The following is a 12,199-nucleotide window of genomic DNA, read 5'->3' as shown; positions in this document are numbered from 1 at the left end:
GGGGATTGAAAGCGAGTGCCGAAATAAAAGATAAATAGCAGCCACGTAAAATGTTGTTGAATGTTTTAAAAAACCATAAAAACCACAGAGAATTACATTTAATGGCAGCCAAAAAAACCGCAATGCCAACAACTGCGCCAACAGCAACAACAACAACAACAACAGTCACAAAAAACGAACAACAACAACAGCCAAACTAAGAACTGAGTAAAACATATCTAGCCGGGTGACATATGTGCCTGTTCTGCGTTCTGTCTGTGTTGTGTTTAGTTTTATGCTGAGTTTAGAGCGAGTCAGGACTATGACTATGGCACAACAGTGTGTCCTAGACGTATGTCGACGACAGCTTGCCGTTATGATTGTGTGTGCGTGTGTGTGTGTGTGTGTGTGAATGTATGTATGGCGAGGCCTAAACTGAAATTTGGGTCTGGCTAATTGAAGCGTGATGTTGACATGTTGTCGATTTGTTGGTCGTTCGTCGTATGAATGCATAATTAAAAGTGGTTTTGCATGAAGTATGGCAACGTTGCTGCTTAAAGTTCGCAAACAATGCTAAAATTTTCAAATATAACCGAAAAAACTTAGTTATGAACAGTTTAGTCTAATTCTCCGTGCTATTTGTGGATTTTGGCAACGTACACTGGAAGAAAGACCATCTCCTTTAAAATCAAGTACATTCAGCTTAAATATTTTGTTCTTAAAATAAGATTATTTTAAGACCAAATTACTAAAACTAATATTATTAATCTAAAAAATCTTAAAATCTTAATATAACAAATAAAATCTTAAATTGTCAGAGAAGCCGCTTCAGTTGTGAAGCAGTGGACGGCGGTTCGAAACCCACTCGTAACATATTAAAATTACATTTATAAAATTACTAAAACAGATAAAAATCCAAATAAATCAAAAATAAAAAAAATATATATGTATTAAAAATATTTTTTTTTTTATTATTTTTTGATTTTAATTTTAAGAACATTTATTCTTTAAATAAGAACTTGGTCTTATTTAAAATGTTCTTAAAATCAAGATGTGTTCTCTTATTTTAAGAATTTTATGTTCGACGCATTTTTTAGACCAAAAATCTTAGTTCTGAGACCAAAATCTTGATATTTTGAACATTTTTTTTTTATCAGTGAAGCTGCAGGAAATGTTGCAACATTGTTGAATTGACTTTAAAAAAAATCTCATCATATTTTTTTTGTAAAGCTATCCCATAGCTTACACAAAATACAAAAGAAAAGTTCTTAGAAAGAAAAATTTACAATACTTGAACATTGCAGTAAAATTATAAGGGGCACAAAAAAAGTCTGAAGATTAACAATAGTGCAACTATAGCTTAACTATAGCTTTAATATAAAAGAAATCAAACATACAACAGCTTATATCAATGGAAAAAATGTTGTCAGTTCAATATCAATTCTTATACAGAAGTGTGACAACGACGTGGAAGTTTGGCAACAGCGCACAGATTTGAATAGGCTGAAACTATAGCCTAATACAGCAAAAAGGATCTTTATACGCAGTGAAAGATAAATACAATAAACATTGAAGGCAAAGTAATAAGCTGCACATAAAATATATGGCCATAAAATGGCCACTGGCGAGACATAGACAAATGTTTTCCTTTCCCCAAAGGGGAAGAGCGTGGAGAACAGAGAGAGAGAGAAAGAAGGGCGGAGAAAAAAAGGAGAGATGTTTGAGAATTGTCTGCAGCGGACAGAGGAAAGTGGATACTTGGCGAAGCTGTCAAAAAGTCACAGCCATTAGGCACACGAAGCATGTGGCAATGGCAGCTTGCAACATGAGACACAGCATGCCACAAGGCCTCGCACTGACCCTTACCCCTGCCTAATCCACCGAAAAACGAAAAACGAAGTGACAAAGTTACAGATGACCAGACATCAGTTTGTCAATGGAGTTGAAGCTTGAAGAGAATACACTTCATTAGAGAAACATTTTTAAAGCTGCCCTTTTTTCGGTGGCAATCCCCTTTTCCTTTTCCCCCAAACCCCACAACTTGCAACCTGCGTTGTCCCATGTTCTCCTGGTATTAGCAAACATGTTGCTAGCAGCAACAACAACAAAAAAAAAAAACAAAAAAGTCTTGTCAGGAGTCAGCTAAAACAGAACTGACATGACAAGCTTAACTAAAAGCTACGCAGGGGGCAGCAACATTTTGGGGCATGCCACTCGCTCTGTAAGTCGCTGACAAAGCGCCACTAATACCGCTGCAATTAGTACACGTGCACCTGGACATGCCACATAGCTGCAGATTAGGACTCCCAAAACTTGTTTATGGACTTTTGTGGCACGGTGCCAGCAACAGCAACAGCAACAGCATCAGCATCAGCATTGGGGTTTGAGGCGCCCCTTAAAATGCCAACAGGGTTGAAAAGCATAATGAATGTAATAAAGTTGAGCACAACGAGCTTGCGGCTCATGCCACACTGCCGATCGCCAGGCTGGCGATAAAAACTTTCCACTGGCAGACACAAAACGTTGCATGCAACCAACGGCAACGGCAGCATCGGCTCATGTGTTGCACGCTGGCTGAAGCTGTCTGTGGTTATGGCAACGCCAGCCAATAAGAGGCAGCTTTACGTTCTGCTTCTTCTTTTTTTATTTTTTTTTTTAAAGGCAGACATTTTTATCGTCATCGGTTGTTGTTGTTTTTATTGAATATTCATAAATGGCCAAAAAAGATGAGAGGAAATTGTTGGCTGGCGCAATCATTGTGGCATTGCCACAGCTGCTACTGTCTCGCAACGCACAGTGTGGCAAAAACTCAATATGCCAGTATATACAAAATTATCGATTTCCGTTATCGATAAGTGCATTCAAAATGCATAATGTTATACATTTTATCTACATGATATTGGTGTAAAGTTATCAATACATATATTATCGATGTATTTGTCTGAAACTTCATAAAAAATTACCGATATAAATATCGATAAATGTAAATGTCTTCGCTTGCACACATACCAAATATGTTCATGTTCATTTTATACGCTTGATCAAATTTTAAGTGATTTTAGTGATTTTAGAATAATTTCAATTCAAATAATCGATATTGGTTGTCGATGTTTGGTTATACCGAAAAAGCATTTCAGTTGACGTGCAATTAAAATATACTTGCTTTTACCTAGTTTTGTTGTAGTCGATGATTTTCAGCTTAGAAAATCAATAAATACCGAACAGTTTTCTTCGCTAATTTAATAATTATAAATTAAAGACATGTCTTAACTTAGTTGCTTCACTGTGCAACCAACTGGGCGCCTGTCTGTCTATCTGGACAACCGAAGCCCATTGAAATCAATATTTTATGCTATGGTCGAGACATAGAAGATGTTTGTCGTTTGTCGTTTGCCGTTGTCCTTGCCACATGCCCCATGCCACTTGCCACACTTGGTGCCTCGTTCTCGTTTGGTCAAATGCAACAGGAAATGCAACACAAATTAAAATGTGAACATGTGTCTGCTGCTGCTCCAAGTGGTCCAGACAGGCCGCTCGTTTGTGGTTGCCCAGTTGACTACAGTTCCTGTCTGGACAAACGTCCCACTGTCTCTCTCTCTGTCTCTCACACTCTCTTCTGTCTCACTCTCAGTGCAGAATCTTAATAGCTTTGCAAGTTCTCATTTGGTTTTTGACTTTGAACTTGATAGAGCTAAATGACTTGCAACAAGCTTTACAGGTGAATGATGTTGCCTACTTTGCAGCGTTGTAAAGAAATTTGGCAACGTTGCCATTGTGTGCAATTTGGCAACAATGCATCGACAAACTGCATAACTAACGCATTATTAAGCAATTATACAACACATGAATGAGCACTCACATTTTGGATTGTGTGTGGACTGTGTGTGGAGTGAAGCATATCAAATTAACTAGTAAATTGACTTGTCAAAAAGTGTTTTGCCTCTAAAGTGCTTCCATTATTCAAGCTGCTGTTATAATTTCCTGCCAGACATTAGAAACGAGGCGTCGCCTTTTAATGACGATGATGAAAAGGATTCACAGTTATTAATGAAGCGACAGCCAGGATACAGACAGCGTCCACAGAGCACGCACGAATGCATGTAAATAATGAAGCAATAATGGTGGGAGGACAAAAAAAAAAAACAGATGAAAATCTCTGCGAATGAACGTGTATTGTAATTTTCTTTTCCTCCTTTTTATACCCGTTACACGTACAATACAAGGGTATATTGTTGCAATGGTGTAACAATGAGATGGAGGCGTGACAGACCCCTTTAAAATGTATATATTCTTGAAACTATAAGAGCTAGAGTAACCAACTTTCCCTTTTATTATTTTCAATCATACTTAAAAATCGCATTTAGATCAGCTAATTGTTAAGATAGTTATGGCTGTTTTAAGTTATCAAGCATCACATATAGACCTAAAAGTATGCTGCAATTTTTATATTCTCGGAATTGTATGTATTTCAATTGAGTGACAGGTATCTCATGGTCGGGGACCGAACTACAGTGTTTTTCCTCTCTCATTTGATGCACAGTTTATGAGTAAGCGCACCAGCAGTAGGAGTGACATAGGCATTCAGTATTATCATTATCATTATGGCTGGCATGGCAACACGTAGCAAATTATGAATGAATGAGTGCCACATATACACAAAAGGCACAAAAATATATGGAGTGAGATGTGGCATGCCCCATTCTTGATAGCCCCATTGGCAGCTTGCGTAATTGGCACTTACTATACCTCTCTCTCCCTCACTTCTCACTTGCTTCCCTTTCTAACTGTGCATGTTCGCTTTATGAATAGTGAGGCGACAAATACAGCAACTGGACTCATCAATATGCTCAACAGTTGCCTCTATGCAATTCCCCCGACGAGGCAGTTGCTTTGTGCCAAATCATAATAACATAATCTTACTTCTCGGTCTTCAAAAAAAAAAAAAAAACACTTGGGAAAGGCTATAGTCGAGATCCCGATAATAGGATACCAGTTACTTATTTTAATATATATAAACGTACTTTAAAGAAATTAATGCCTAATAAAAACTATTGCATACTTTTAGGTGATTTTATTGAAATAATAATTTTATTAATAACTTTGGTTAGCTATTACACAAGTTCTACTAGTCCGATCTTGCTGCGGTTAAGTGATATTATAGATAATAGATAATATAAATAGATAACGATAGATTGATATTAATAACCTATAGTTCTACTAATTCCGATTGAAAATATGAGATTATAAACTAAAAAAATTACGTTAAAATCGAAATCTAAATAAAGAGACAAATTGAAGTGATATGAAAATCGTTTCAGTTATGAAACTTGGTCAATGTGGTTATTTTCTTCATGTTTAAGTTTTGCTTAACGCTTTCGGTACTGGTTCCGGTCTCGATACTATTATCTGGCTATCATAACTCTTAAGTAAATTCGTTTGGGCAACTCACCTGACTGAGCTCATCTCTCGAGCGGCGCGTGCACTTGGGCAACAGGGCCTGCATGTCGTCCTCGAAGGCGCCTCCATGGGCCAGGTCAACAACATCATCGGCATCTGGCTCGAGGCTGCTGCTTCGGCGACTGTCACCATTTGTGGCATCAACTTGGCTAGTTGCGGTCATGGCCAAGTTGTTGTTGTTGTTAACGTTATTGTTAAGATTGTTTGAGCCAAGATTTGTTTGGCCATTCAATTTGTTGCCATTTCCACTGTTGTTGCTGTTGTTGTTGTTCGTTTGAGATTTATGTGATTGTGACGCATTGTTGCTGCTGCTTTTGTTGTTGTTGTTGTTGTTGTTAATATTAAAGTTGTTGTTGCTTTTGATGGTGGAAACTGCAGCCTCTGTTTTGTCTGTGTTGGGCGTGGCAATGCCCGATGTTGCAACAACATTGGCTGCGGCAGCAGATGGCAACTGTTCACTTGTTCTGCAAATTAAATGAATGAAAAGAGAGAGCGAGAAGTTAGTCAATGTTCTTTATTGAAGCCTCCTCATTTGTCACTCGCTGCGCAGCTGTCAAAAGGTTAATTTGCAACACATTTTTTGTTGTCGACTCTGCGACGTCCACAAGGACGACGCGTGCCACATAAAGCTGACGCTCCAAAAAGTGGGCAATTTTACGCCATTTTAACAATATTTCTGGACGGAGAATGTAAGTAAACTTGCCGCACAAATGTTATTAATGAATGTGCCACAAGATGCATGGCGGATGAAAAAGAAACGAAAAAGGAAGGATGACAAGAAAAAAAAAGTTATCTTGGGCACATCGCAGATTTAATACCCTTGCAGGCCACTAAGGACAAGTAAAATTGAGTATTTTCTTAAGAAAAAAATTATTTATTATTGATAATTATTTATTTAATATTATTTAAATAAAATATCTTGAAATACAAATTTTTTTCGATCGATAAAATTTTCAGATTTTAGCCAAATCTTATCGTCATGTTTAAAAATTTATGATATTACAAATTTTATTTTGCAAATAATAAAAAATAAATGTTAATTGACTAGTGTTTAATGAAATTCATTGGGCCTAACGATTTTTATATAGTCGAAACAATTACTTATGTAATTTTTATGTGGTCTGTCACGCCTCCTTTAATGCGTGAATAAATGATAATACCCTCTAAAAGAGTATAAAAAGAAAATACACTTTGGCTTGGCATGTGCTTCCGTTTCCGTTTTGACGACGCCTTCAAGGACAATTCAACGTCAAAGCAGACGACGAATGGGTCAGGATAAGGCTAAGTCGAAGGAAACTGTTAAGAGATGGAGGGGAGACAAAGAAGTTGAGCATGCTTTCTTGCCAGCCATATGACAAGTTGTCAAACATTTTGACATAATCATGTCAAATTAACACAAACAACGGCAACAAAAACACGCAACGTGGATAATAAAGCACTTAAAGGAATTAGACGGGGCAGGCTCAAGGACATTCCATACACACAGAGAGAAGGGGTGTGAGAGACAGTGGGTTAGAGAGTGGGAGAACTCGCAAAAAAATTTATGAACATATTGCAAATGACAAGCAAAATACGCCAAGGCGAATTAATATAGCATAAAAAAAAAAAATAAAACCAAAGCTAAAATTGCTCAACTAGCAAGATATCCTGTAATACTATGACTGCCGGTGCATAAATAAATATATTTAAATTTATTGTAAATTAATTGCAGAAACCATATAATAACTAATAATACAAAAAAAGAAATCAGCTTTTGCACAGATTTCTGAAATAAAAATTTATTTAAATTAAAAAAGCTAAAGGGTATAAAAGAACTGAACGATATGAGCAATTTTCTCGCTCTCTCTCTTTCTTAGACTGCGAAGAGTATGAAAAACTGTAGCATACTTTGTGGCGCCGCATGAAAATTGCCAACGCGTGGCAATTAAGATAAAATGTGGCAATGGGCATTTATCAAAATGTAAACAAGAGAGGGATAAAAAGAAAAAGAGAAAGGACGTTATAAATAGTTGAAGAAGTTACATAACTTAAGGACTAGGCCAATAATAGCGTAGGCCTAGGTCAAAATTTTGCCTCAATACTTCCAGATGATTGAAGGAGAAACTAAAACAAAGTTAAGATATGCTTGAAAAGAAAAGCACTTTAACCAACATTAGATTCCACTTTCAGTTAATAATAATAATTGAGGTCCTTTAAACCTCCTCCCTTTTTTACCTCTCTGATTGCTGTAAAAAATTCCACAATTCGCACACACACATGTATATATATATACATAAGTACATATATGGCACAACTGTGTACAATGTTACACTTGCTGAAATGTTTTTATTTTTGGGGCAGCCATGAATAATTTTTTGGGTGTTTGTTGAGTCGAAATCAAAGCAGAGAAAAGCACAAAACAAATATGGAAAAACCGAGTTACGAATTATGCGGGTTGACGTTGCTCCATACGCCTTTGTCATACCCTTGATAAGGATATTATGATTTTGTCATAAAATTCATAATTCAAAATTAAATTCAAAAGCTAACTAAAATAATTAAAAATTAATTAGTTAAGTTAGATGTAAGATAACTTAAGTAAGGTGTAAGATATTTTTCTTATACAAAACGCAGTAAATTAAAAATAAAAATGCAATCTTTTTATTGTAGATTTTGGCATTAGGAAAAATAATATTAAAATAAATTAATATGAAAATTTAAAAGAGGTGTGACCAGACCAAATTTGGTTTGTTTAAGTCCACAGTATTATAAAGCTACCATATGAACGATCTATCATAAATCAACCAGATGGAACTTGTCTAAAATACTATAGTTATCACAGAATTCAGGGTATCAAATCTTCAGTGTGCAAATGTTTCTCTCTTGTTGTTGTTGCAACATGACTGTGGCAGGCAGCAAAGGTAGTCGTGGGCGAGGGGGCAGGGAGGCGGTAGGTGACTTCGATTTGAGTGCGGGTCTATGCAAATTAGTTGTGACAGCTTTCAAAAAGTTCCAACATAGTTGTCAATGTTGAGTAGAGAGATGAGAGATGAGAGAGAGAGAGTGAGAGAGAGAGAGTGAGAGGAGAGACTAATCCATAGAGTGGCATGCAACACCATGTGCCACACACTCATAGAGCAGTGACAGCTCTTGTCCCAGAGTGTCCTCGGACAGAGAGAGAGAGAGAGAAAGAGAGAGAGTGAGGAAGAGAGAAAGAGCTTTGACAGACTGACAGAGTTCAGCAACGTTCAAAGTTCATAAACAACACACTCTCAATGCATTTTGGAGTTATGCATGGAAGCAGGGGTCAGGAATTGAGAGGGAATTAAAAGGGTGGTCTGGTCTGGGATAAGGGTTGGGGTGAGTGGGGCAAGGGTGTAACTTGTCTGTGCCCATGGGGCATGCAAGTCGTAGTCGTTTTTGATATGGTAATGTGGCAATGGCAATGCGTGTATGGAATGTGCCATTATTAGATTTCAGCTGGCAAAGTTGTGTGTGCCTTGTGGTTGGGGAAGAGTCAACGGGGGGAAAGAAAGAGGAAAGAAAGAGGAAAGAAGTGTGCAGATAAAAGGGGGTTACAGCGTCGAGAGTGCTATAAAGTAGTAATACTAATTAAGTTGTGTATTATGCAAAAGCGAACCTAAGCTAGAGCAGCAAATGAAAATTGCTGCAGGTCATAATAAAAAGAGTTGAGCACCAGGAATACACAGAATGAGGAGAAAGAAGAATCTGCAGGAAAATTGTGCAAGAAGCTGGCTTGTGGTTTTGCTGCTCAACTTGGAGTATATATTTTGACATCTTTTAGCCACGTTGAGGACGTGTCGAGGATGATACGAGAACAATACAGTTCATACGGCAGCAAATGGCTTGAAAGGAGAAAAAGAAGAAGTTAGAGATGGGGCTACAGATAGTAGAACTAGGAGAAAACTAGTAGACGAGACTAGAACAATCAAATGCACAAAATACTAGACTCAGATAAAATTTAAAAGATACTGGCTCTGGGCTTCAAATCTGGCTTAAAGTGACAGGATGTGGTATGCGATTTTAATGAGAATTCAGGTAATTGATTGAACTAAAGATTAAGTATGAAACGTGGCAAAGACAAAAGGAGGCTGTTGTTTTAAAAAATTAAAGCAGGACGAGACTAAGGGAATAAAAAATATTTAAATAAAAAATTGAAGAATACACGTTTAGCAGGGCTATATAAAGCAAATAGACAAAGTTAACATTTGAGATTTGAGTTAAATTAGACCAAGAAAAAACTTGAAAGATGGTTTGACTGAGGTCTCAGCCAAATATAGACACAAAATTTACATTTTACTTAAAAAAAGTTCGAGGAAAAACACGGGCTGTAGTTAAAGCTGAAGGTTAAAGAATGACTAGGGAAATTAATTAATCACAAGACAAAAGCTTAAAATTTCTATGATTTTTACAAAACTAATATAAAATATATTTTTGAGCTATAAAAAAAAGGTTGATGTAATAATTAATTTTCAATATTTATTTGAAAATCTTAAAAATACCTCTTATTTTCAATAAAATGAAATAATAATAATATTAATAATATTAATCAACAAATAAAGTGTATTCTAAAAATTATTTACGGAATTACTTCGTTTTAAGATTTATCTTTATCTGAAAAACTGGAAGCCATATCAAATATTATGAATTTCGGGACTTACCAGGAAACTTAGTTTAGTTAAGCTTATTTATCTATTCATTTTTGAAATTAAAATTGTTTAAAATATGATTTAATTGTCTTATCATTTAATTTTTTTTTTAATTATAAAACATCTGTAGTCAGTGGATTGATTTAAGTCGCCGTTAAACAAATAAATAAACATTGTTGAAAGCATTTGATCCATTTGTATGATCACATGATCACTTGATCACTGCACTCACCTCGCCTTGCCGTGTGACTTGAACTGTGCCACTTCGGCATATCGACGACCCAGTGGAACCTCCTGTGGACTCAACAGGGCATCACAATGTGGTGCAGCTGCCACTGTAGTAGTCTGATCCATGGGCAAACTCATGCCCTTCAACAGTTGTGCAGCAGTTGGCAAATCATTTTTCAATTGATCCTCAGTGCGATTGGCAAAATTCTGCAATTGTTCGCGTAGTGAATAGTCCACAGAGCTGCAGCATGAAGTCGATTCAGATGTGGTGGATGAGCAGCTGGGAGAATGCAATGTAGCTAGATCATTTCCATCCGCATTGCCATTCTGCAGATCCTGATAGGCGGCATGAGCATCCTCGGAACTGGAACTGGAACTGGAAGTGGAGCTGCCACTCGACTGATTGCTTTGGCTCGTGTTTGTGGAGACACAACTATCCATGCTGGCAATCGAATTGCGATTGCCATTCTCAATGTGATCGGAGCTTTCGAGCATGTCATCCACCTGTTGTGGCACAATTATCAATGAGGTGCGTTTCCTTAATGTCTCATCCTTGGCATTCATATTCTGTTTAAGTGTTTTGTCCGATTTTGTGTACACAATGACCTCCACTTTTGATGTATCCTCTGCAACAGCAGCGGCTGCAACAGCTGTGGCATCCACACAGCTCGTTAACTGTTCTTGCGACATGCTGCAAAAAGTTTAGAGAGACACGCAACACACATTGATTGGAAAACTGTTTTTTTTTTTTTTTTTTTCTATGCGGCGGGAAAAAATTGTTTTGATGCTACCAAAAAATATAAAATAAATGGTGTGTGTCACGCACACAACTTGCAACTCAAATGGATGCCCCCAAGTTGCCACCTCCTCCTCCCCCCCTTCATCTTATTACACACGCACACACACTTCAGCACATGTGTCAATCAGTTTTATTGAATTCGACATTTAATACCAACGTGTTGGTATCGTTTGTCACACTGACTGCTACACCTTCCCATCCCCCTTCACACTCTCCTACCCCATCCCCCTCTCCACCTAGTTGTTGCTGCTGCTTCTGTGTGGCACATTAAGGTATCACATATCCGACCACTCGAATGCATGAATTTTAATTTAACAACCATGTTGAGGCTTTCAAAATGTTATTACTAATAAAAACAGCAAAATGCCTAAAACAATTGTGTGAGGGGGCGTGACCTAAGCAGTATGGGGGGGAGGGGGGAGGGGGGAAATACAGGCCATATTATGTGACGCTTTTATAGATTCCAGCCGACGGCAACACCTGCCAACTGTCCGCCTTTAAAAACGACTCGACTCGTCACACTCTCTTCCGGCGCTGCGTGGTGGGAATTGGTATTGGGACTTATTCTTGGGTCTCTTGGCTTTTTACATTAATGTGTGCTGTCTTTCATTTTCTCACTCTTTGTCTCTCTCCTTTTTTTTTGAGTTTGGCATATTGGTTTTGTCAATCAGTTTGTCTGCTAAGCGTTTAGTTTAAATTTTAAAACAAAGCAATCTTAAGTTAGACTATTGAAATAGATGCAGGACTAATATTGAAAAGCTTAGGGCCGGTCTCCTTAAATTTTATAAAATAGAAAAATTCAAATTTGACATTGATTTCTATACAATTCACGTCAAAAAAACTGTTGTGTAGTAATCAAGCCCCTTAAACAGACATTGAAAAACCGGCCCTTGGAGATAAATATTTTAACTTTGATGCAGTCACTTTAGATTTTACTGCAGATCCTTGAAGATTTTTCTTACGAAATTCTTTCTATGATTCTACTTAGACATATTGTTCAATATAAATCTTTTTTTTAGCATCTTTCCTTATAATAATAATTTTCTTAACAGAAAGTTTTCCCTTGAGGTCTTTGTCCTTGAAATTT

At 37.0% G+C, this 12,199-nt stretch overlaps 1 protein-coding gene across 1 annotated transcript in view; it reads right to left on the bottom strand.

Annotated features, from left to right (window-relative positions):
- LOC117793638 (protein sprint) overlaps positions 1-12,199 on the bottom strand; it is a 129,070-nt gene that overhangs the window by 33,008 nt on the left and 83,863 nt on the right. The window contains exons 4-5 of the mRNA XM_034634006.1: positions 10,318-11,004; positions 5,429-5,900 (exon numbers count right to left, since the gene is read on the bottom strand). Coding sequence (XP_034489897.1) covers positions 5,429-5,900; positions 10,318-11,004 — 1,159 coding nt within the window. The remainder of the gene's footprint in view (positions 1-5,428; positions 5,901-10,317; positions 11,005-12,199) is intronic.

This window comes from Drosophila innubila, chromosome X (genome assembly GCF_004354385.1).
Source record: "Drosophila innubila isolate TH190305 chromosome X, UK_Dinn_1.0, whole genome shotgun sequence".
In the NCBI taxonomy this organism is placed as follows: Eukaryota; Metazoa; Arthropoda; class Insecta; order Diptera; family Drosophilidae; genus Drosophila; species Drosophila innubila.
Note: the sequence above shows the minus strand (reverse complement) of the source record. Positions and strands in the feature narration are given on the sequence as shown.